The sequence below is a fragment of the Rhinopithecus roxellana genome, chromosome 4 (assembly GCF_007565055.1).
Source record: "Rhinopithecus roxellana isolate Shanxi Qingling chromosome 4, ASM756505v1, whole genome shotgun sequence".
NCBI lineage: Eukaryota > Metazoa > Chordata > Mammalia > Primates > Cercopithecidae > Rhinopithecus > Rhinopithecus roxellana.
This window is the reverse complement of record NC_044552.1, coordinates 151,180,607-151,206,491: the sequence shown is the minus strand read 5'-3', so window position 1 is coordinate 151,206,491 and position 25,885 is coordinate 151,180,607. Positions and strand designations below refer to the sequence as shown.

The window sequence follows — 25,885 nt, the reverse complement described above, 5'->3', positions numbered from 1 at the left end:
CTGTTTCATTTTGGCCCAGCATATCTCCCATGCAGAGCACAAGAGAAACCCTCGTAAGATAATGAGGGCAAGAGCATGGGGACTGGGCAGCGTTGGTGCCTGCCTTTTGTGTCTGTCCTTGGTTCAAAAAGCAGTTTATGGAAGATGCGACAGTTGGGGAGAGCTGGCTGGGGCCGGAGGCCTAGGTCTGAGTGTCTGCCTGGCCATGGACCTGTGGAACCTCAGGCATGTGGCAGATTCTCCAGTGACTCACAAAGGAATCAGTGTCTCCTCACTGGGATCTTATTTGGGGTGAAACCAACATAGGATGGCACGCACACAGCAGAAGTGCCATGTACTAAACACCCATCATGCCACAATTCTGCTTCCTCTGTCTCCTATTCAAGGGGCCTTCTATGGTAAGCCTTAGGGGAGAAAAGCAAACACTCTGCAATATCACATCCACCATAAAAACTCTGAGCGGAGATTGCTCCGTGAGACGACACCAGGGAAGTAGGACGCTGAATACAAGATTCCGTCCTCATCCACGGGCACAGAACTTTATCAGGAACCGGGCAAATAGCTATAGCTTTGCACAGCATCGCATGAGTTCTTTGAAGCACAAACGTTAGTGCAGCAATGTGATTTCTCTCTCCTGCGCTCAAGGACATTCTCTCATGCCTGATGGTTGCAGAGGGAACGTTGCCTGCTCACTTAGCCTTTCCCTTGAACTGTTTCCTCCCTCCTCTGGTTGACAAGCTCTGCTCTGCTCAGCTCAGCTCAGCTGCTTGCAGTGCGGCTTCTGGAGGCTCCCAGCAGACACCTTCCCTCCTGCCAGGGCAGACACGTTCCACAGAAGTGCCCCTGTTCTCCCTGCCACAGCCAGCATGGGAAGCAGGAGAGAAAAGAAAACAAATTGTTGTGAAAAGATGTTATCACAGCATTACAAAAATATGGGATAAACGGAACTAGAAATACCACTGTAGGTCAACAGAGGAGGAGACCTGTCAGTCCCCCAGCACACCAGGAACAAAGCCTCTCAGGATGAATGCTGCAGCCTTGGAGGCCAGCCTTAGGCTGATAATACCCAGGGCAGCCTCCTGTCTTAACTCTGCACTGAGAATCAGGCTCTTCCCCATCCTCCGCAGGGACTCACAAAGCAGATGACAGGGATGCAATGGTCTGTGCATTATCTGTTAGAGCACAACACACATCCTCCTCTCTTTGGTCTTGTGCTTACATTTAACTTCTTTGGTGAGAATTTTAATACATAAATGTGCACGTGAATGGAGTTTACAGATTGTAAAAATGAAAACATATAATGCTTTGAAGTGTGGTAATTTCCTTCCCTCTTTCTTCCCTTCCTCCCTTCTTCGTTCTAGGGTGTTAGGCCCCAGTGGTGAGGAACTGACAATGGAGGATGGCAGAGGCCCAGCAGGGCATGTCAGCACTGAGGGGGAGGTGTCACCCCCATCCGCAGGGCAGACAGCAGCACAGCTTGGTAACATACACATAGATTGATAAAATAAGTAAAGACAATGGGAGCTAGGTTTATCATTATTAGAGAAAGTTACAAATATGGACAGAAAAAAAACTAGAATGATCTCTGCAGTATTAGTTAGAATTAAAAGCATTGGTGTGAACCCATGGCTTGCAGTATATGTGGATCAATGCAGATATGAATGCAGACATCCATGTGTGTGGAGAGCAGTACTTCTCTCCTGGGAGGTATGGCTGGCTCCAGCTTTGGAAAGCATATGAGCTAGAAAGCACTGTACTGCCCAAGAGTAAGGAAAGGCTCAAACAATGGGCTGGAGGTGAGAAGATGACCCAGACACCAGGTTGAGGGTCTCTCCCTGGCCAAATGAGACCTTTTTAAGCCATAATGAAATTAATGGGTTTTAACTCACAGAATGAAACAGGAATCCTTAACTCCATATCGACTTAAATTCATAAATCAGCAATGGAATATTTACATAACTTCTGAGTCCTATTAATTACAAAGAAGAAATGCAAACCTAACAATGGAGAAGCTGAGGGACCCAGCCCCAGTGAGTCTTGTGAGGATCACACGCCATCTAAGAGGACGCCACAAGGAGAAGCTCCACTGCTCATCCCAGAAGCGGGCCCCGAGGAAATGCCAGGCAAAGCTATGCTGAGGATTGGTTTACAGAATAATCGCCTGCAATCTTCACAAAAGTCAAGAAATCCCAGGGAGCGTTCCAGACTGCAGGAGACCATGGGACCCAACAACCAAACACCTGTGGGTCCTGGGTGGATGCTTTTGCTTGAAAGGAAATTGTTGAGACCATTGGTGACAGTGAAATGAGGCCTATGGATGGGGTGACAGTGATGTGTCAGGGCCCATTTCTTGATCCAGGTGGTTATGTTGTGAGGTGTAAGAGAACATCCTTTATAGAAAACGTGCCCTAAGTATCTAGGGGTGATGTGCGTCATGTCAACAACTTGTTCTCAAATGTTTCAGGGGGAAAGCAATTCTTTGCACCATTCTTGCAAATTTCCTGGAAACTTAAATCTTTTTAAAAGAAAAAGAAATATGGAATCAGGTGTCCAAACATCTAGGGAAAGGCTTCACTTGACTAAGGGATGGGGCTGGGAGCGAGGCCTACTTGTGACAACACCCTTTGGTTCCGAATTTTGACTGTTTCCACCGATTCTGTCCACGTTGGTAGTGAAATTTGTGTCTGTGCATACTTGTTCTTTCTTGGGAATGGAAGCCATCCAGGAAGCCCTGCATGAAACCATATGTTATTTCTTCATCTTCCCCCCAAAAGGAGAACACCAGGAACAGCTCAGAGAGAGCCCAGGGAGGTCAGGTGTGTGGGCGCCTGCGTGCACCGAACAGACGATGTTGACTCACAGTGGATGGATTAGTCAGGGTTCTCCAGAGAAACAGAACCAATAGGATGTGTGTGTGGAGGGAGATCAATCTATTTTAAGGAATTGGTTCATGTGATTACTAAGGCTGGCAAGTCCAAAATCTGTAGTTAAGCCCAAAGGCTGTGTGCTGGAGAATTCTCTCTTGTTCGGGGGAGGTGAGTCTTGTTGTATTCAGGCCTCCGTTGACAGGATGAGCCCATCCACATTAGGGAGGGCTATCTGCTCCACTCAACTCCACTTACTTGAGTGCTCATCTCATCCAAGAGAATCCTCACAGAAACATCCAGAATAATGCCAACCAAATATCTGGGCACCCTGAACCCAGCCAAGTTGATGCATGAAATTAGCCACTATGTTGAACAGAAAATCTGGAAGGAAAGTAGAACAATTTTTCAATTTTTCTGGGCTATATTTTTATGTTATAATTTCATTATTTTAATGCAAATGTGTTAAACTCCCTGAACTTCACAGATATGGCCAAATGTAAATGCAATTATGTGTTCCCAACATCCATGTCACCACTTCCTGCATTACCATGTATCAGAAATTGTCTACTGACTCACAGCAGCAGAAAAGATAACACAAAAGAAGCAACTCGCCTGACCTCAGTGTAAAAATTAGCAATCAGTCTGTCGACATTAAAATAAGTAGAAGACATACCACATTCTTAAGAGATTGACCAACCCTTTCTTAGGAAGATTGCTAACTAGAGAACTCACTGATAAAGGAACAGGTATCCCATCAGACAGGAAAAGACAAAAGTGATCCTGAAAGAGCAAGGTGAGCTTCATAACACACCCCGCTCCTGCCGTCCGCGTGTTGATAACCCATTGTTTCCGCTCCTCTGCACATCTGATTCTGATCACCACACTGTACACCAGGGGCGGAGAGAAGTGACAGCATCACCAGCAACAGCATTCAGAGAAGAAGAGGGAAGGGCTCCTAATTTTATATTGAACAAGTCATAGTGCCTGAGTAAAAACAAGTTGCCATCCACCTCCTGGTGATCACCTTAGAAAGTCATCATCCATATTTTCTTTTTCTCTTTCCTTCCTTCCTTCCTTCCTTCCTTCCTTCCTTCCTTCCTTCCTTCCTTCCTTCCTTCCTTCCTTCCTTCCCTCCTCCTCCTCCTCCTCCTCCTCCTCCTCCTCCTTCTTCCTCTCCCTCTCTCTCTCTCTCTCTCTCTCTCTCTCTCTCTCTCTCTCTCTCTCTCTCCTCCAGTCTCTGTCACCCAGACTGGAGTGCACTGGTGTGATCTCGGCTCACTGCAATCTCTACCTCCCAGGTTCAAGTGATTCTCCTGCCTCAGCCTCCCAAGTAGCTGGGATTACAGGCACGCACCACCATGCCTTGCTAATTTTTTTGTATTTTTAGTAGAGACGGGGTGTCACCATGTTGGCCAGGCTGGTTTTGAACCTCTGGCCTCAAGTGATCTGCCCGCCTCAGACTCCCAAAGTGTTAGGATTACAGGCGTGAGCCACCGTAACCGGCCCATCCATATTTTCCAATTTAGAAATATGGACTATTGATGAAAAAACTAATTCTCAACAACAGTGATGAGCAACGTGCAGCCTCCAACGATCTGTGGTGAAGAGAAATGAGATTCGGAGGAATGGCTGAATTCCATACATGCTTTTCCAAACCCAGTTCAATTTGTTGTTGGGTTTAGTTTCCCTTTATCAAAGATCCTGTCTATATCTGGTATAACTCAGATTTTAAAAATTGAACTTGAGACAAATAGGACACAATCAGGAAGCTATTTTGCTTAAAAGAAAGTCTCACATCGTCTTCAGGGCTCTTATCCTCAGAACACAAACACTTCAGGTGTTCAGCACAGAAGGAGAAGTCTACTTTGTTCCAGTTTCATTTATCAGGACTCAGTAATGCAGGGTGATATGCTGGTTCCATGCGGGATGTGCTTAGCAAACACCCATTACAAGTCCTGGTTGCCACCTGTCTGCTCTCTTGGAAGAACTATGGAGAAAAACATGTCATTGTAAGCCCAATTTGCCCTAATAAAAAAATTACTCGGTGATTGCATTCTTCACCAGTGAAGAGTCCCCAGAGAACAGCACAAGGACAGGAAGTAGAAAATCCGGCCTTGGCCGGGCGCGGTGGCTCAAGCCTGTAATACCAGCACTTTGGGAGGCCGAGATGGGCGGATCACGAGGTCAGGAGATCAAGACCATCCTGGCTAACATGGTGAAACTCCGTCTCTACTAAAAAATACAAAAAACTAGCTGGGCGAGGTGGCGGGCGCCAGTAGTCCCAGCTACTCGGGAGGCTGAGGCAGGAGAATGGTGGGAACCCGGGAGGCGGAGCTTGCAGTGAGCTGAGGTCCGGCCACTGCACTCCAGCCCAGGCGACAGAGCGAGACTCCGTCTCAAAAAAAAAAAAAAAAAAAAGAAGAATCCGTATCTTCTTGCATTTTCAGCATCACTGTTCGATGTGTGCTGGCAGCTACACTCCCCATTCAAGATGGGCACAGGACACAGCCCAGAGACATCACAGTCTTGCATGTGCAAATGTACATTTCTGTATGTTACACCTTGCACATTCGGGGTGCTTTGCCTAAAGTCTAGGTTTAGAGAGCCACTCCGTCCCTCAAGGCTTGTGCCTGTCTCTGCTTTTCTGAGGGTCTACAGGTCCTATGTTGTTTGAAAAGGTGGTATGGTGATCTTGAAGTCCCTTACCTCACTGATACATGGCTCATGGGGCCCTACTTGTGTTCACCAAGCTACAGCAAGGGTGAGCCCTGCTGACCTCCATCTTCAGTTCACCCAGGTCAGCCCTGCCTCTGTGAGTGCAGCTCTGCTGTAGAAGCCCTGCTGCACTGGGGCTCTCCTCAAACTCTCTTTTTATTTGCATGAGCTAGGACCCAAAGGAGAGGATCATAAAAAGGCATTCAAGTTCACATCTCAAGCTTCAGTCTCAAACTCACAAAGAAAATTGGAGGATGCCAGCAACTAGCAGCTGTTTACAATGGCCTGGAATGAAATGACGTCTTCAATTCAATTCAGCAAGCAATCACACAGCACCAACTATTTGCGCAACACACTGACAGAGGCTGGCAAAAAGGCTGCATGGCTTAAATGCACAGCCTGTTCATTCAGCATCATTGACTCCTTCCACAAAGATAAATCAAAATCTGTGTTATGATTGGAAGTGTGCTCAACTAGTGATTTTAACAGTTCAAATGCTTTTCTAAAAATGCCACTTACCATCACTGTGTCACTAGACAAATTGTTTAACTTGTCTATTTTTCATACTTCATTAAAATGGCAAGGACTATACTTTGCAGAGCTGTTGTGACAATTAAATAGGAACGTATATGTAAAATGCCCAGCATGTGCACTTTTGCACTTTATATTACAATTGTGCATAAGATGGAAAATGACTTATTCTATTAGAATCTCCAGCTCTTAATAATGCCTATAAGAAAGGGACCACTTGTCCTCATAAATCCTATATAGAAAAAAATGAAAGAGAATAATTATTTCAGAGACTTGGTTTTGGGGAAAGTTGCTTTGCATTACAAAGAAAATAAATGGGAACTTTCCCCCAGATGGATTGGAGTCCCGGCATGACTCCTACTATTTTGTTTCACGTGGAAGACAAGCTAAGAGAAAAGCCATAATATAAAGCAGGACAGAGCCCAGTGACCTGGGAAACAATTAACCTGGACCCCCGATCAAACTGTACCTTGTGAAAGTTTTCAGAATCAAAATGAAGTCACTTGCGTAAAATAACAAAAACAAAAATAACCCTGACAAATTGATCTGGGGAAGGATATGAAGAAGGGGTTCTCATGCTTGCATACCTGGTAACAAAACTGTCACAAAAGGCTACTAAAACACAACCTTGCACAGAGCCATCACAAACTTACACAAAAAGTGCTTCTGTGAGGACATCTGCCTAGCAACTGCCTTTCCAGTCTCAGAATAGCATCATCTTTATTATTGATCTTTGTAGCCAAGGATAATTATCACAAAAGAATTATGTCATTCTCCTGCATTTTTCCTTTAAAAGCCGTTGTCTTCTTTTAGTTCCCCAAATATGCCCATAGTTTACTATGGCACATGTATTCCCATTGCAATGTCCATCTTCAAATAATTATCATTTTTCTTTTTTTTTTTTTTTTGAGACTGAGTCTCGCTCTGTCCCCCAGGCTGGAGTTCAGTGGTGTGATCTCAACTCACTACAAGCTCCGCCTCCCAGGCTCACGCCATTCTCCTGCCTCAGCCTCCCGAGTAGCTGGGACTACAGGCGCCCACCACCACGCCCGGCTAATTTTTTGTATTTTTAGTAGAGACGGGGTTTCACTGTGTTAGCCAGGATGGTCTCGATCTCCTGACCTCGTGATCCACCTGCCTCAGCCTGCCAAAGTGCAGAGATTACAGGCGTGAGCCACTGCGCCTGGCCATCATTTTTCTTTAGAGCGCCCATGTCTATGTGTTATTTAGGATGACATAAATGGTGTCAGAAGTGGGACCTTGAAAAAGACCATCAGAAAGCACCAGTGATTATTGGACCTGGTGTGGACTACTCACTTGAGCCTGTTGAATGCTCTGCTTCCAGGGGTCACTTTCTCTGCCTTGGCGCACTTTCTCTCAGGACAAGCCTCCCTCTTTTTGGTAGAGAATTTTTTAAATTATTCAGGATTTTGTTTGGTTACAAGGCTGTCTTAATAAAGGATCTTACATCCTTCCTGGAGATGATAAAAGACTTTTTGTCTTTTCTGGCAAGTCATTTCTGGTATAAAAACAAGAATCTTTCTGATTTGAGTACCCTGGTTTCCACAGAATGTATATTCTATCTATGAGGCATGTATTTTCTGGTGAACTTACTTTTGTTCTATGCACCTAGTTGAATAATTTGTTTGATCATCATCCCTGGGTTAAAATGAACACTCTTGAGTATAGTCTGAGAGCAAAAAATAAACAGTCCAAATGGTTAAAAGCCATCAGGGTGGTTGCCACTGTCTAAAACATCAGTCCAAACTTCTGACAAGATTTATAGGATCTTGTTTTCTTCAGAGATTAATAAGCAATGGAATGGGATTCTCAAACATAAAGGCATGCTAAGTTTTCTGAGATATTATGGCTCATTCTTGTGCATATTTTTTTAACTGATTGCCCAATTACATCAAGGAAAATTCAGAGACTGAAATGGTCTTTATTGAAACTCTCTAAAAACACCCCTGAAACTATAGAGTTAACATGTAGTGCCTTCTAAGTTCTCTTTCTCTTTCAATTTTTTTCTGCCTACTTTGAATCTGCTGACTTTTCTACTGATGTTCAGATAAAATTCACTGCTTATTGCATTCCAGCCAATATTTTTATAAAAGGTCCTAAAAGTCATTCAAATTAATAGCTTTACAAATAACACGAGCTCAATGGTAACCAAGAAACTAGACTTAAGGGTCAACTCTTTTAATGTAAATTTGGGCTTGCCTAACAATTGCTTAGGATAATTAATAATTAATTGAAGGACTGGCTAATATAAAACTAAAAGAACTAGATAAATGTTTATAAAGATATAAAGATTAGGCTTTCAAATAAAACAAGTTGAACTCCTGAGCTCAGAGAAATAAGACATTTCTATCTGGTGTAAAAATTGCTTTGTCTGCCACATAGGGGTGAAGCCAAAACATAATCTACTGTAATACTTCCCCACCCACAATGACTACTCAAGCAAAACAGACCAGCAAAAAGGTAAATTGTTACTAAAATCCAAGGCCACTTGGAGATCTTCTTATATAATTTAGCTAAAATGTAAACATTGAAAATTTAACCCTAATGTCATTTGAAACTGAAAAAAGGATTAAAAGAGGTGTTTTCATTCTTTTTAAAAACCAAACTGTTTTACTCAAAATTCTGATCCACAGCTCTTATTATATTTACCTATCCGGGCAAACAAAGTGGGGTCGAGGGAAGGTCCCTGAGCCGCCATACTGGGGCTGGAGGTGTGATCTGGGAGCAGAGAGCCATGGCTGATTATGGAGAGTGACACAAACACGGTGCTAGCGTCCAGAATGACAGGTGGGGTGGCAGTCAATATGTGGCCCAGATGGGAAACTGAGGCTCTGATGGGAAACTGAGGCTCTGAACTAAGTCAATAATGAGAAGGAGAAACTGAATATAATTCAGAATACTTTCACAATTTAGGCAATTTAGGCAAAAAAAAAATTTTTTTAAGTTGCCAGTTCACTTTGAGGTTTCTATCTGGAATAAGTGGATGGTGATGTTTTTCACTGAGATGGAGGCGAAAGTTTCAGTGTAAAGATAAGACACCCAGGCCAGGCGCACTGGCTCACACCTGTAATCCTAGCACTCTGGGAGGCTGAGGCAGGCAGATGACTTGAGGTCAGGAGTTCCAGACCAGCCTGGTCAACCCAGTGAAACCCCAACTCTACTAAAAATACAAAAAATAGCCGAGCAGGGTGGCGTGCGCCTGTAGTCCCAGCTACTTGGGAAGCTGAGGCAGGAGAATTGCTTGAACCCAGGAGGCAGAGGTTGCAGTGAGCTAAGATCGCGCCACTGCACTCCAGCCTGGGTGACAGAGCGAGACTCCATCTCAAAAAAAAAAAAGGAAAAAAGAAAGAAAAGATACCTAGTTCTGAATATGATACAATTGCTGGTGTTAGTAATTCAAGCACATAATGACCTTCCACTACTAGCTTGGAGAGAGGCATTGCTTTCTAGGTGACAAAGCATTATCCCCTCACAGGGCAAGAGAAATGCTCTCGGGTACAGCAACAGCCCTGCTGAGAAGGGGCTGGTCTGGAGGAGTTTCATGGGAACCTGGTTTTCTTCTCTGACTTTTATCTGTGGTGTCTTTTTCCACTGTAAGTTCTACTCATCCCTGCAGCCTAGTTCACGGCTCCTCTTTTCCACGGTGCTGCTCCAGGCACAAGCTTCCTCTGGCTGAGACCCAGGCCGGCTGCCCCTACTGGCTGCTCTCCGTCCTGAGATGTGCCTGCTCCTCTGCCCCTCTGGGAGACACTCGTACTCCCAGCTCTGATCCTAGAGCCCTGCCTGCTCCTCCTTCCATACATACGAGCCTCAGACCCTGCTCACATGGGAGGCCTTTCTCAGTCATCTCTGCCCGGTGTTAACAGCGAGAACCATGTGGTCAGAGTTGCATCTTCCCAAGTTGAATCTGGAAAATGCACATGACCTACTTGTTTAATGATGTAAAAACATGTGCTTGGATCTGATCTCCATCACTGAACCTTAAACGCTGAGTCTTCCCCTTCTCCCGTCTCCTGCGGCTCATGAGTGCCTTATACTTAAGTGATCTGATGCAGGTTATCAAACGCTTATGTTCTACCTGCTACTAAGCTCTAGGCCGAAAAAGGAATATTAAGAGATCCAAGCATTTGCTTGTGCTGGTGTTTTGAACCCTCCAGCCCCTCATCAGTGCTTTCTTCCATTTAGCTGATGTGACAATGGCAGGAAACCAGCACTCGGCATACGATGTTTTACTCCACAGCCCATGCCTTCCACCAGGATGCACCCCTGTTGGCGTCCCAGTCCGCTCTCAAATGCTCAGACTAATATAATAAATACACACCACTTAAAAAAAAGAATGACTTGTTTAAAAACTGCAAAGGCAGCCGATTGCAGACAGCCTCTGAGGAGCTGCTTTCCTTGACCCCCCAAGGCTATAAAATAAATGGAATTTGAATAGAAGTCTGTTCAAATCCACCAGCTCATCTGGGAATAATGAAGATAAAACCTGAGCCTTGAGCTGTGTTTGCAAAATGACTCAAAAAAAGAATTGACATCATTTAAAGGACTCTGAGGCTTAAGGGTCCACACCCTGAAGCACACCCACTGCCCAAGGACACAGAGCAAATGCAGGAATAACGCCCTTCCCGGTGCAAAACAAATCAGACCTTGTCCCTTTCACAGGCATCCAAACACAAATCACCAGTTCCCGACAGAAACAAATCCTGCCCTGCCACGCCACAGAAAAACACTGGAGACAGAAATGAGCTCAGAGAGGGGCCGAGGGACAATGACAACCTGGGGACCCTGAACCCTTGGGCTCCACTAGCCTTCCCCACAGCATGCAGAAGAGGGCTGAGCTCCTCCCTCTATTACAGAGGAGGCAAAATAAAGGGACTGCTTCCATGAAATCCCTGATCATCTCGCTCTGTCTGTCTGAAGAAGCTGTCAGGCCTGGCTGGGTGCTGCCGGTCTCAGGGAACCAGCTCTTACTGCAGAGCTCATTTCCGGAGGGGCAGAGGGCCGTCCTGCGTCTCCTTTAATGCCTGCGGGGGACACAGAGGTCACTTAGTCTGGGATCAGGACTGCCAACACCTGCTTTCTCACTATCCCATCTGCCTGGTAAACCTTTGTCTCTCTCTGAACATTCTGCATTTCAGATTGTCTTGTAGACACCATGAAGTGAGGTTTTGGTTTGAACCAGTTTGAAAATCTCTTCTTTTAATGGGCGAGTAAAGCCAAATATTCACAAGCATTGATACAGCTGGCTTTTTTGGTAAATTATGTTGACAATATGGTTATTCTGGGGATTAAATATTTCACGTGTTGAACACAATGCCGGGCACAGTGTAAGTTCTATTGTAAATGTGTATAGAATAAAACATAAATAGGATGTTAACGTGATTAAGACAAAGAGAGAAGGCCGGGCGCGGTGGCTCAAGCCTGTAATCCCAGCACTTTGGGAGGCCGAGGCGGGCGGATCACAAGGTCAGGAGATCGAGACCATCCTGGCTAACACGGTGAAACCCCGTCTCTACTAAAAATACAAAAAACTAGCCGGGCGAGGTGGCGGGCGCCTGTAGTCCCAGCTACTAGGAAGGCTGAGGCAGGAGAATGGCGTGAACCCGGGAGGCGGAGCTTGCAGTGAGCTGAGATCTGGCCACTGCACTCCAGCCTGGGCGGCACAGCGAGACTCTGTCTCAAAAAAAAAAAAAAAAAAAAAAGACAAAGAGAGAAAAGGATTTAAAGAGAGAAGAGGCCAGGAGACGTGGGAGAAGACAATGCCAACAGGTTGTCTTAACAACACATGGAAAGCTCCCCACTGCACAGCCCCCAGACACCTCACTCCACGAGCGAAATCCCTGCACGGCAGGCCGAGACCGTGGGTGCAGCAGTCTGCCTGACGTGAGAGCCATGTCATCACATATCTAGAAGGAAAGGGGACCTCCGGTTCTGGAACACACAATGGAGGCACATTTCGCTGGAGGCTCCATGTACATTTCTAAATACGTATCAGTGCAGGGACCCTCTGATAAGAAGAAAGTGAGGCCTGACAGAAACTGCCCTTCGGATAACCCTGAAGAGACTGCTCTGATGGAGACAGCGGCTGGCTTCTCTGTGAATACACGCAGATCTCCTAGGGCAGGAGTGGCAAAGTCACTGTTCCAGGACACACCCGTGACCACACCAGGCTTCCAACAAGGGAGCAGCTGGCTAAGGAACGATGTCCTGGGGCTCTGGCCACATGGAACAGACCCACTCGGAGCTAGAGACACCGCCCAGGCCCACCAGGCATCAGCATGGGCTCCTGCCACGCGCAGAGCTCTCCGTCTGGACAGTGTCCCTGTGCCAAGAAGGCAACAGGCTCTGAGGGGTAAACTCAAGCAAGAGAGTCCCCTGAATCGGCGCCATCTGTCCAAATTCCAAGTATGCCTGCCTGATTTACCAGGGCACTGAAGAGCTTAATAGAGAAGAAAAACCAACCTGTGAACTTTATCCAAAGGACAAAACAGCCACTCAGGCATGGGAGAGTTCCTCTCTCCCCATGTACGCTGCACACGCTCACTCTACACGGACCACAACATCCAATTCACAGGCATGGAAGGGAAACAGCGAAGCAAACAGAAAGGCTTGCTGTGAAAAAGCAAACACGAAACTTCACTTTGGAGTTGTTTTTTAGAAAGCTGCAATTTGTGAATTTCTCTTGCTTTTTAAAACAGAATATTTCCAAAACGTGGGCATCAATGCTTGATCTTTTTAGGTGGGGGATAGAAGACTGGGCCATCTTCACAGACCCTCAGACCCCGGCTCTCGGCGTCCCCATCTGCCAGCCAGGCTTCCTGCTTGGGGGACGGCTGCTCCCCCGGCTCGGTGCAGTTTTGCAGCTGCTGGTCTTGCTTAGTGAGGCACAGTTCTATCTGACCAACTGTCTGTACTTCTTCATCCTAAAAATAAACGATGAAAGACACTTTAGAATTCAGATCTTGGATTATCATCAAGGTCTTATGATCATGAACTTTCAGAACTTGAAGACAACAAAAGCAGAGGCTCCACACCACAGGTTCGAGTTTCCAAGAACAGACCCCTTCAATTAGCAGAAGGCTGACATGCACTAAATTGGAACGGGTCGCTCTAGGCGACTCGCCTGTGGGCAGTGGAGCTGGGCTTGGGGCTTGGATCTCCTTGTCACCACCAGAGGTCAGCCTGGCAGCCCTGGTGAAAAGCCTCTGCTTTTATCTTAGAGAAAATTAACAAAGATACAGATACAACAGCACTCAACATACCTATTAAGATATTAAGAGAAAAAAATGGCTTTTGTAGGCCAAAGGGGCAACAGTACCCTATTGCTAAAAGAACAGGTATATTCTTGGTAAAGATAAGCAAGAAGACAACCCTGTCCTTGCATGCTGTCAAGGAACCATGCCTGCTCACACACAGCACACGCTCCCACAGACATACATGCACACCCACATACACAGATGCACAGGCCTGTGCACACATGCAGAACATGCCCATACGTGCACACATACACACACAGCACATGCACACAGATGCACAGGACCATGCACACACACAGCACATGCCCACAGGCATGTACACACACACACACAGGTGCACACAACACATGTACACATGCATGTACACATGCACACACACAGCACATGCCCACATATACAGACACAAATGCACAAATACAAGTCTGCCCATGGGAACTGTATGGTGAAGACAAAGCCATCAGGAAACTAGAACCTGTCTTCTTAAGAAAAAAAGGAAGACAAAACATAACTGTCTAACCTGGCTTGGTGGAAGGCACTGGATTTTGGGTATCACTCCATATACTCTGGCGAGGGCATCTTTAAAATCTGCAACCTGATATTAAATACAAGTGTATTAGAAATTAAACTTCAACAGAAAAGATCTGACAGTTCTGGGCTATCCCAAGCGCAACAGTGGCAGGGTCCTGCTCTCCCCTGGCTGGCAGGGACAGAACCCAGCACAGGTGTGAGAATGAAGCCCCCATCCCCACCAGCAAAGCAGAGGATGCTGTTTTCATCCCCAGACCACAAGCTGCTCACTGCAGCTGTTTTCTCTCGACTCCTGTTTTTCTGGAGAGCGGAGCTCTCCTCCTCCCAGTGTCTTTCCAGGCCCCACACTCCCTCCCAAGCTGTCTCACCTGAAATCCCACCTGCCACAGCCACCCTCATCCACTGACTCCTACTCCACCTTTCACGGCCCACAAAGCTTTCTCAGCCCTACCCACTCTGAAGTCTCCCTCTCTCCCGACCCCCTTCCCACGGCGGACACATTCTCCTTCACAGAAGGCAGGCCCTGGGAGCCCTCAGGTACCGGTCCCAAAACTGCAAACCTAGACCCCCATGTGCTCCAACCTCCTCTCGGATGAGGGGCCGCCTCCCCGCTCTACTGAGGGAATCCTCCCCCACTGCTTCTGCCTCATGCCTTCTGAGTCAAACCTCCTAGGAGGACACCTGCATCCTCTAAGCCTCGTGCTCTGGCTTTGGGGGACACCGAGCTGGGGTCACCAGCTCCAGTAGATGCCTTTGCCCCTTGCCTGCCTGTCTGCCCAGACACTGTCCACTCCTTCCAGGAAGCTCTCCTGTGACCTCCTGAGCACCTGCTCCACTGACCGCCTGGTTACTGGCTGCCATTCCTGCCCCAGCTCCTTGGGCTCCTTCACACTATCCCTTCTTCTCCAGCTGCATGGCCATAGGCCAAGATTCCCCCACCATGTGGCCTACTTGGAGGGTCTCTGTCCCTAGTCCCTCCCCAGCACCAGGCAACCACAGCAACAAGCAAACACCCCAGCCTACTCAGAGCTCAGTGCTGCTGGAGGATGAGGTCCTCATGTCTGTGGCTCCCACCCGGCCTCTTCCCAAACTTCCTGCTCTCCCCCTGATCCCCCTCAAGTGGCAACTGGTCTCATATCTTCCAGCCCCCAGTTCTGCTCCACTGAGCCACTCCCCCAGGGCCTGGGCAGGCTGCAGGCCTCCATCACAGCAACATATTTCCCAGGAAATGTCTGGGTCAGCATATCTCCTGGGTTCTCCCACAGCCCTGATTTTCCCATAAAACATTTGAGTGGGCAAGTGGCTGGATGCTGGATGCAAAAGCAGAAAGTCTCTCCTGACGATAAATCAAACTCTTTTCAAAGGACAGAACTCTGAGTATCCAACGTGCTGCTTCTGATGCCCAATCAAATGCCATTAGCACCTGGAAGCAGCTCAGCAAACATGTGGTCGCTGTGGCTTTTACCACCACTGGAATCAGTTCCCTGGACACCAAGTTCTGGGCAAACATGGCAGGCACATTCCCCTCATCTATTCGCACATGAGTCCAGGTGAGGACTGTGAGGGCCCTGCAAGCAATCATCTTACAGCTTCCCAGGGTTGGGGTTGTGGGGGAGTCTGGAAAGGGCTGGCAGACTCCTTCCTCAAGTCCACTGCTCCCCACACCCTGGAAAAATGGCTGCACAGGTAAGCAGACACCACTGAGGGCAAAGACATCGTTGCCAATTTATTTCTCAAACTGTCAAGGCACCAAAATAATTGTTCAACATACAGCCATCACCCCAGAACTGCTAAAATCAGTGACTTTCAACCTTTTTCTAAATCTACAACATGTGATAAATACAAAAACTATCTCAAAGAATTTGATACATTTCTCTAAGGCAAGAGTCTGCAAACATTTTCCGCAAAGGTCCACATCGTAAATATCCCAGGCTTTGTGGGTGACACATCGGTCTCTACGGCAGCTACATCATGGGAGCACAGGCATCCCCAGGTAATAAAGGATTACCATTTTGTTTACAAAAACAGGCAACCAAGAGTTGAAAACAACTACTTTTTCTTTCCTTTTAAGAGACGTGATCTGGCTGTCACCCAGACTGGAGTGCAGTGGGGCGACCATGGCTCACTGCAGCCTCAAATTCCTGGGCTCAAGCAGTCCTCTGACCTCAGCCTCCTGAGAGCTGAGACCACAGACACACACTATCATGCTCAGTTGCTTTTACTTCTTTGTAGAGGTCTCATTCTGTTGCCCAGGCTGGTCTCGAACTTCTAGCCGCAGGCAATCCTCCAGCCTCAGCCTCCCAAGGTCCTGGGATTTACACCACACCTGGCCAAAAACAACTTTTTGTATATGCTTACCAGCTAATAACATCTTGTCATGCTTAAATGTCTATAGTTTTTTTTTTTTAATCATAAAACAAATCACAATTTTATCATGAAAACAAACCACAAACATAAGACTATGTTACAAAAGTGAATGTGACTCTTCAAACTGCAGATTCCACCTGCTCTGCCAGACCCTGGAGCACACGCTTCTCACAAAAGGAGCCGTGAATCTATACTTCCAAATCACTGGTCTAAGAAGCCTTCAGTTCATACGCAACATGCACAGGAAAATAAAATGCAAATAACATCTGTTTAAATGATAACGGTTAAGTAGGAAGGGGGTTTGCATTGGGTCACTTTACAGTCCACTGACTCAGAGGCTGAAATAGCCCCGCTGGAGGTCCCCAGGAGATACACCGGAGAAAAGAAGCAAAAGCAAGACTTACTTGGTAGTAATTGATGGATGGTTTTATCCCCAATTTTAGGAGCACACTAAAATTTAAATTTAAAAAAGTTAGCTGTATAATGAAGGTCCATTTTCCTTCCTTGTTCTTTTCAGATATCACATTTCATGGCAAAAATTAAGACACTCTTAAAGGAAAGTGCTTTTTTTCTATGACTTTATGTAACAAATGTGTCAACATGGACAGCAAATACATGGTTCCCAGTCCCTGCCTTCCCACTCCTCAGCACACACACTAACTGCTCCAGACACCCTTTCCAATTCCTGACTCCTTCTGAGCATGGGAGCACAGGGGCCACCACCAAGTGGAGTTGGCGCACAGAGCACCACCCATTTGCCACACCTGCTTTAAAAGATAGCAAATGAAATTGGATTCCAGGCTTATCCTGGTAAACTGCATTTGGTCAAATCTTTGAACACAGTCATGCACCACATTTTGACATTCAGTCAGTGAAGGCCTGCAGGTATGAGGGTGGTCCCATATGATCATATTTCTACTGTGCTTTTTCTGTGTTGAGATATGTTTAGATACACAAATCCTTACCACTGTGTTACATATAGGTGCCTACAGTACTCGGTACAGTCACACGCTGTACAGGTTTGTAGCCTCACAGCAACAGGCTATACCACAAAGCATAGGTGTGTCATGGGCTGTATCAGCTAAGTAAGTGCACTCCAAGATATTCACATAATGACAATTTTATACCCTATCACTAAGCAATACACAACCATATGTTAACTCCCTATAGCTTTCAATCGCCTCCTAAAGCACTGCTACACAGAATCCTACCAAACTACCATATACAGAATTCACGTATTAAATTATAAAGGTACATTGTAAAAATTCTGAATCATTCCAGAAGAATATCCTAGTTCCTTATATTCAAGCCTTTGTAGAAAATTCTAGATCATGATCACAGAGTGGACACAAGGACTTTGAGAGCCTCTGTGGGCACTAACTGATTGTCAGACTGTCTTGGCCACAGAGTTCCTGGAACAAGGACTGAGATGCTGGGCCAGGGTCCTTTCAGCCCCAGACATGGCCTGAACCCACAGGACCTTGCATACGCTAGCTGTTGGTGTTGTATGAATAACAGGTTTCAGACTTTGCAGCAAAAAAAAAAAAAAAAAAAATGTAAACTAGCTCATGAATTTTTTAATATTTATCCTAAGTTTCAATGATCCTATTTTTGATGTATTGAGTTTAATAAAATATTTTTGAAATTAACCTGTTTCTTTTCGCTCCTTTTAATGATGCTACTAGAACATTTTAAATGCCATCTGTGGCTTGTGTTACGTGTCTATTGGGTACCATGCTCCTGACTTGGGTGATCAACGGAATAAGGCAAAGAGAGAAAGATGTGGGGAAATGCAGCACCTAGCCCAGCATCATGCTTTCTGCTGAGTTGAGATGAGCTTGGCACTCATCCCAGGTCTTTATCTGTGGGTACTCTAGGACATGCCATCAGCTCATCTGAGTCTATGGGAACCCTGAGAACTTTGCTTCAAGATGATTTGTGGTTTTTCAGGTTTGCTGCCTTCATATTATGAAGTGAAGAAAAAAATGTTACAGTTTTGTATTGTATTTTATTTTTTTTGACACAGAGTCTTGCTCTGTGGCCCAGGCTGGACTGCAGTGGTGTGATCTTGGCTCACTGCAACCTCTGCCTCCTGGTTTCAAGAGATTCTCCTGCCTCAGCCTCCTGAGTAGCTAGGATTACGTGCACCACCATGCCCAGCTAATTTTTGTATTTCTAGTAGAGATGGGGTTTCACCATGTTGGCCAGGCTGGTCGTGAACTCCTGACCTGATCCACCCGCCTTGGCCTCCCAAAGTGTTGGGATTATAGGCGTGAGCCACCGTGCCCGGCCTGTTACAGTTTATGATCATTTGAAAAGCCAACCTATGAGAAAAAGATAATTTGTGATACCAGTTTACGAGGAAAAATGAGGGGTCTTAAATTTTGACTTCTTAATTTTATTTTTAGATTAAAATTAAGGCACTAAGAATTATAAAGATTTCCCTTGCAGAAACTAAGAATATACATTTCCTATAATTGTTCTTTACAGGTTCTAGCAAACATACTCTCCGTAGTGCTTTGCCCTTGCGGGCCCTCAGTGAACATTTACTGAATGAATCAGTGAATGAATACAGGACCCACCATCCCCATCTACAGCAACAGCAGCACTGGGCCCTGCTGAACCCCCACAGGGACTCACAACAGTGGCGCTGGGCCCTGCCGAACCCCCACAGGGACTCGCAACAGCGGGGCAGCACTGGGCCCTGCCGAACCCCCACAGGGACTCGCAACAGCGGGGCAGCACTGGGCCCTGCCGAACCCCCACAGGGACTCGCAACAGCAGCACTGGGCCCTGCCGAACCCCCACAGGGACTCGCAACAGCGGGGCAGCACTGGGCCCTGCCGAACCCCACAGGGACTCGCAACAGCGGGGCAGCACTGGGCCCTGCCGAACCCCCACAGGGACTCGCAACAGCAGCACTGGGCCCTGCCGAACCCCCACAGGGACTCGCAACAGCAGCACTGGGCCCTGCTGAACCCCCACAGGGACTCACAACAGTGGCGCTGGGGCCTGCCGAACCCCCACAGGGACTCGCAACAGCGGGGCAACACTGGGCCCTGCCGAACCCCCACAGGGACTCGCAACAGCGGGGCAGCACTGGGCCCTGCTGAACCCCCACAGGGACTCGCAACAGCGGGGCAGCACTGGGCCCTGCTGAACCCCCACAGGGACTCGCAACAGCGGGGCAGCACTGGGCCCTGCTGAACCCCCACAGGGACTCCAGGACTTAAGAGTTTTGCACATGTCTCGCATGTGTGTGTGTGTATGTCTTAGTCTGTCCAGTGTTGCTATACAGGAACACCTGAGGCTTGGTAATTTATTTAAAAAAGAGGTTTATTTGGCTCACCGGACTGCAGGCTGTCCAAGAAGCATGGAACCAGATTCTGCTTCTGACAAGGGCCTCAGGAAGCTTCCACTCATGGCAGAAAGCAAAGAGGAGCTGGTGTGTACAGAGATCACATGGCCAGAGAGGAAGCCAGGGGGTGGGGGCGGTGCCAGGCTCTTGTTAACAACCAGCTCTCTGGGGAACTGAGTGGGAACTCGCTCACCCCTGCAAGAGGGCATTCATCTATTCATGAGGGATCCTTCCCCACAACTCAGACACCTCCCACCTCCACACCGGTGATCAAATTTCAACATGAGATTTGGTGGGGATAAACCAACCACATCCAAACCATAGCAGGAAAGCTACTGAGTTTCAACAAGTGTAAGTAGGAGCCACTTAATAAGCTATGTGTTGGATACAGAGATGAATTATTTAGAAAATTGATTTTAAAATTTTCAGCAGTATCCATTTATCCTCCTTTCTCTGTTTGATTAAATGAACTGTTTTATGGAGTCAGCCTGGAAAACAACAGCACTCTGTGGCAGGGTTAGGACCCTAAGACCCATATTTTGAAACAGAAGGCATCTTTCTTATTATCTCCAAAGTGGTTCCTACCCCTCCAATCTTTCAGCAATGACAGACTTTCTTTTTAATTGTAAGTCTCCTGTGCTCCAGGAGCTACCTAAGACACTCTCTTGGTTAATCGTCATAATGACGTTTTTTTTGTTTTGTTTTGAGACAGTTTTACTCTTGTTTGCACAGGCTGTAGTGCAATAGCATGATCTCAGCTCACTGCAACCTATGCCTCCTGGGTTCAAGCCATTCTCCTGCTTCAGCCTCCCGAGTAGCTGGGATTATAGGCATGCACCACCACACCCGGCTAATTTTTGTATTTTCAGTAGAGATGGGATTTCACCATGTTGGCCAAGCTGGTTTTGAACTCCTGACCTCAGGTGATCTACTCACCTCAGCCTCCCAAAGTGCTGGGATTATATGCATGAGCCACCACACTCGGCCCACAATGACTTTTGAACAGCTAATTAGCTACATTTTTTGGGTGAGAAAATGTTTCCTAAAATATTGCTCTTACTGCAAGAAAGCAATGCTTCCTCTATTAAAAACCTAACATTAAATTATATAGAGCAAATTATATACACAAACTATATACAAATCAAAGTGTATAGGTCTGTGTATGTTTCTTAGTGTATGTACTTGGTAGTGCAGATTTTAAGAGCTAGAAGAGACTTCAGGGTTGTTGGCAACCTACCCATTTATTTTACAGCATGGAAAGAAGATCTAGAGGTCAGATACACAAATTGTACAACTAGTTAGTGTCAGAACCAGGATGAAAAGGCCCACCTAAAGCCGTGAGCTCTGGGAGGTGATTTTTTAAAAAGCTTATTCACAGGGCATTCTTTGCTGTAATCTTGGTCCCCGCTAACCATGCCAAGCCCCTCTTCTATCAGCGCCTGAGCTCTATCCCACCCAAGTCGCAGCTGTTAGACCGCGTTTCATCAGATGACACAGGAGACCATCTGTGTGAGACAATTTTGTGCATTGAGGAGGCAAAGCACATGTCTAGATAAGCAATGGAGGTTTATTCATCTTTTAAGCAGATTTAATTCAGAAACCTTAAATACAGCTGATTAGCAAAGGCTCCTGGTATTATTCTGATTTGAAGGAGAATTGCTCTAAAACAAGCTGCGTAAATTGCAAAAGCAGCAACACAGAGGCTGTGCAATCGCCTGTCATGTTTTTTACAATGACTTCACTGGTTTATTATGACCTCTTATGATGAAGGTCAGTGAGAGCAGCTAAGACACTGACACCCTGAAATGTCCAGACGGAGAGGTAAGGGCACACCGTGGTTCTCTAGCAACCAGATTTGGACAGTGAGTGGGCTGGGCGTGGCCCTCGGGAGGCACTTTGTTTTACAAGTTCACTGGTTCAAGTGGTGACAACATATTCTCCTTTTCAAGAACTGAGGTGAGGGCAGGCAGGGACGATTCAGGCAGGTTTGGGTCATTTCTGGGGCTTAAATAACCCTGGCCAACATCTCTTTCCTGCCTGCTTGTTCCAGGAGCTCTGTGACAAAGACCCACAGACTTCCTGAGGTTCCGTCTTTCTAAGAAAAAGGAAACGACCTGTTAATGCACTATCCTTTATCAGGAACCATGGCTGAGAAAGGCACACGCTGGTTGGAGTTCTCATTTTCCCTACGGCCGACTCTGATGATGAGATGGTGCCCAGACAGGCATCCCAATACTCTGCACCCACTCTGTGTGATCGTGATGTAAAATGATCCGGAAAGGCTTGGTAGGCACAGAACATTCCTCAGGAATGAGCCCACTGGCCAAACAGTGCACATGCAGAAGCTGCTGGAGGGCAGCGTGGTCTACACTCACTCCCCTGGATCCAGCCGTCAGGCTTGGGAGACAGCAGGGATCCCCACTGGGAAGTGCAGCAGGGGGAAGGGCACACCCACCTGTTGAGGTCCAGCTCCCTGTAGAGTTCCAGGCTTCTGCCAAAGTACTTCTTCTGGGAGTTGAGTGCGTCCACCTGGGCGGCACAGGTCCCATGCTTTTCCCACTCATGCTTCCTGTGAGGATTAGAAAAAAATCTCCACTTAAAAGTAATGAAACAGGCTGGGCGCAATGGCTCAGACCTGTAAATCCAACACTTTGGGAGGCTGAAGGGGGTGGATCACCTGAGATCAGGAGTTTGACACCAGCCTGACCAACATGGTGAAACCCATCTCTACTAAAAATACAAAAAAATGAGCCGAGTGGGGTGGCAGTGCCTGAAATCCCAGCTACTCAGGAGGCTGAGGAGATTCACTTGAACCTGGGAGGCAGAGGTTGCAGTGAGCCGAGATCATGCCATTGCACTATAGCCTGGGCAAGAGAGAAATTCCGTCTCAAAAAAAAAAAAAAAAAAGGTAATGAAACTGATTCCGAATAAAAATGCTCAAGCATGTTTTGTCTTAGCACAGACTATTCCCGTGCAGTAGGCATGTCATTTCTTTTACCAAGTAGGAAGGGTAAAATTCCTTATATGCAACATAGGCAATTATTTCAATCCCCCACGATGAAATAATCAGTTTCAGTTCACGTCTACAATTACAGCTTGCTCAATTAACAACAAATCAAAGCTGAGAAAAAAGAACACGATGCTGCCCTAACCCCCCACTGATTCACAAAGCAACGTGTGGTCTCCTGCAGTGAGTGGGTGCTTCGCAGCCAGGGAATTTCGCAGAGTGGCACAAACTGTCATTTCTAAGCAACCAGCCACGGAAAGGCAGGACAGCTAATTACCAGGAAACACCTCAGGCCCATTTTCCATGTCAGCTTCTACAAATTATAGTTCAAGCATCCATTGTACATAGAGGACAATACGAACAACTGAACAGCCCATAACCAAAGGGCTGCACATGGATAGCAATTTGTATTCCAGAAACATGTGGTCACTGATAATGATTCCTGATATTTTACTGCAGATTAAAGGCTTACAAAAATCTTTCACGTTCTTCATTTGGTTCTCAAAACTCTGCAAGGCGAAAATATCACTGCTAGTTTAGAGACAGGGAACGGAAGCCCAGCAGGGCCAGGGGACTTGCTGAAGGCCACTCTCAAGCCCAAGGTCAGCACCCTTCCCACTGCACTGGGCTGCCGTCCAATCAACTGCTGACGAGACTGACAGCCACCTTCAGAATGACCGGCGTGTCATTCAGATGTTTATCATCATTCGCATGAAAAGACAAAATGGGAATCAGATTTCCTCAGCTTTATTAGTGATGAATTCATGATGTTTTAATAAATAACATTCATGCAATCACTTATAAAGCACTTATATGCAGTCTTAAAAATGCAATCTAAATGTGCATTCATTGGCAAAATTCACCCAAAATACTAGTTTTAAATAATTCCTATCGATTTAAGTTGCAGAAAATGATGAAAAGTTGAAAACAGGAAGGATAAAAGTGGATGAGTAACTATCTTCATCTAGAAGACTTTCCAGAGCGAATGACCTAATAACTTCCTATATCCTATGGGGTAGAAAAAAAAGAGATTATTTTAAACTAATTGAAATGTAACCTGAATTCCAGGTGACTTCGTTGCTATAAAACAGGGGTAATTCTGCAGGTGAGATGAGGTGTGCCAAGCCCTTCCACACGAATGAAAACAGTTCCTTGCTCACAATAAACTGCAAATGTCAGCCATCATTATTCTTGGAGCAAGCTTAACTCAACAGATGCTGGAAATAGACTGATATTCACGGAGCTCAATGACATTCACTCACACGTCATTTGGAACTGGACCTTTGTTATTTTTAAGCACCAAAACGGTCAGTCACCAATGCGAAGTGACTCAGCCCGTTGCCCTCTATGGTGAGAGACACCCTGACTCACCCACCAAGCGTAGACGCAGCCAGGAGCGGATGTCCCGGGCTCACCCACCCACTGTCACCTGGCCTGCTCGGCCACAAGAGGCAGCCAGTCCTCGGGGCTGGTTATGCCCAAAGATACATTCCACAGCAGTGCTGTGACACCTTCCCCTGCCCAAGGAGCAGAGGTGGAGAAGCCAGAGGCCAACCCCCATGGAGTTAGTCAGGTGACCTGAGTGATAGGCACAGGACTGGGTGACACAGCCGAGACAGGAGCTCCTCCCTGATATTTTGTATTTAGGAGCACTCAACAATATAAATATTAATTTGTGTGTGAGATTTATCCTTTTCATTTAGAACCAAACAGTTTTCTTAAGTGTGTAATTCAACTATCAACTTGAAAATTTAAAGTAAGTCATCTTGCCTTTATCAGAGCACAAAAATAAAGGCATACTTTGCCCACACTGTTTTGACTAAATGCTCAAGATCCAGCTCACTGAAGGCCTTTGCATGTTTGCTGATTTATTTTCAGCCATTTGGCTAGTCTGACAGACTCTATCATGGAACACTGTAACAACTGGAAAAATTCTCTTTCATATAACTCAGTTACCATACACTCATTATCTGAAGTACACGTGAAGTGACATACAATATTTTTTCCTATCTTCTTCCATTTCAACTTATCATGGCCATTATTTTGAAATAATTTTCTAGAACACAGGCTGTGCAGAACAGGTGACTGAGACCTGAACCATTCACCATCCGAATTTTCATTAAGAGTGGTTCTCTGGGCCGGGCGCGGTGGCTCAAGCCTGTAATCCCAGCACTTTGGGAGGCCGAGACGGGCGGATCACGAGGTCAGGAGATCGAGACCATCCTGGCTAACACGGTGAAACCCCGTCTCTACTAAAAATACAAAAAAACTAGCCGGGCGAAGTGGCGGGCGCCTGTAGTCCCAGCTACTCGGGAGGCTGAGGCAGGAGAATGGCGTAAACCCGGGAGGCGGAGCTTGCAGTGAGCTGAGATCCGGCCACTGCACTCCAGCCCCGGCGACAGAGTGAGCCTCTGCCTCAAAAAAAAAAAAAAAAAAAAAAAAAGAGTGGTTCTCTGTACTCAAGGGTGATTCAATGCACAGAGTGAGGGTCCGTGAATCCTAAGGCCACTTCACTGCCACACCGATGAACCAGGAAGATGGACATCACTTCCATTTCATTTTGTTTTAAAAAGCTTTCTTCTAAACTTAACTTATAACTTTCCTGAAAATTACACACAAAAATATTACTAAGTTAACCTTTCTACCTAAAATTTGATGGGTTGTAATCTGAATTATAAATTGCAACATTGAAGTGGGATAGAGAAAATAATTACCTTCAGTTAACATAACGTTAATAAAAGGAATTCACTTCATGTTATTAAAAAAGCCATGATTTTAAAAGCTACCTCGAATTGAACATGACATTTAGGTCCTAGGCTCAGCTTCGGCTGAACTTAAAGGCACCTCACCCTGACTGGGGTCTCAGCCTCACATGCTAAGTCTCACTTTCTCTCCTCCCTAAGTCATAGGCATGAGATCATCATCTTAGAAGACATCTTTTTTTTTTTGAGATGGAATCTTGCCCTGTCACCTGGGCTGGAGTACAGTGGCGTGATCTCGGCTCACTGCAACCTCCACCTACTGAGTTCAATGGATTCTCTTGCCTCAGACTCCCAAGTAGCTGGGATTACAAGTGTACGCCACTGTGCCCAGCTAAATTTTGTATTTTTAGTAGAGATGGAGTTTTGCCATGTTGGCCAGGCTGGTCTTGAACTCCTGACCTCAAGTGATCCACCTGCCTTGGCCTTCCAGAGTGCTGGGATTACAGGTGTGAACCACTGTGGCTGTTCTCTTT

General features: G+C 46.3%; 1 protein-coding gene across 1 annotated transcript in view; it reads right to left on the bottom strand.

The window, feature by feature from the left end:
- Positions 1-12,769: 12,769 nt before the first annotated feature.
- RNASET2 (ribonuclease T2) overlaps positions 12,770-25,885 on the bottom strand; it is a 28,622-nt gene continuing 15,506 nt past the window's right edge. Inside the window, exons 6-9 of the mRNA XM_010356580.2 lie at positions 22,099-22,212; positions 16,690-16,735; positions 13,908-13,982; positions 12,770-13,057 (exon numbers count right to left, since the gene is read on the bottom strand). Coding sequence (XP_010354882.1) covers positions 12,854-13,057; positions 13,908-13,982; positions 16,690-16,735; positions 22,099-22,212 — 439 coding nt within the window. The 3' untranslated portion in view covers positions 12,770-12,853. The remainder of the gene's footprint in view (positions 13,058-13,907; positions 13,983-16,689; positions 16,736-22,098; positions 22,213-25,885) is intronic.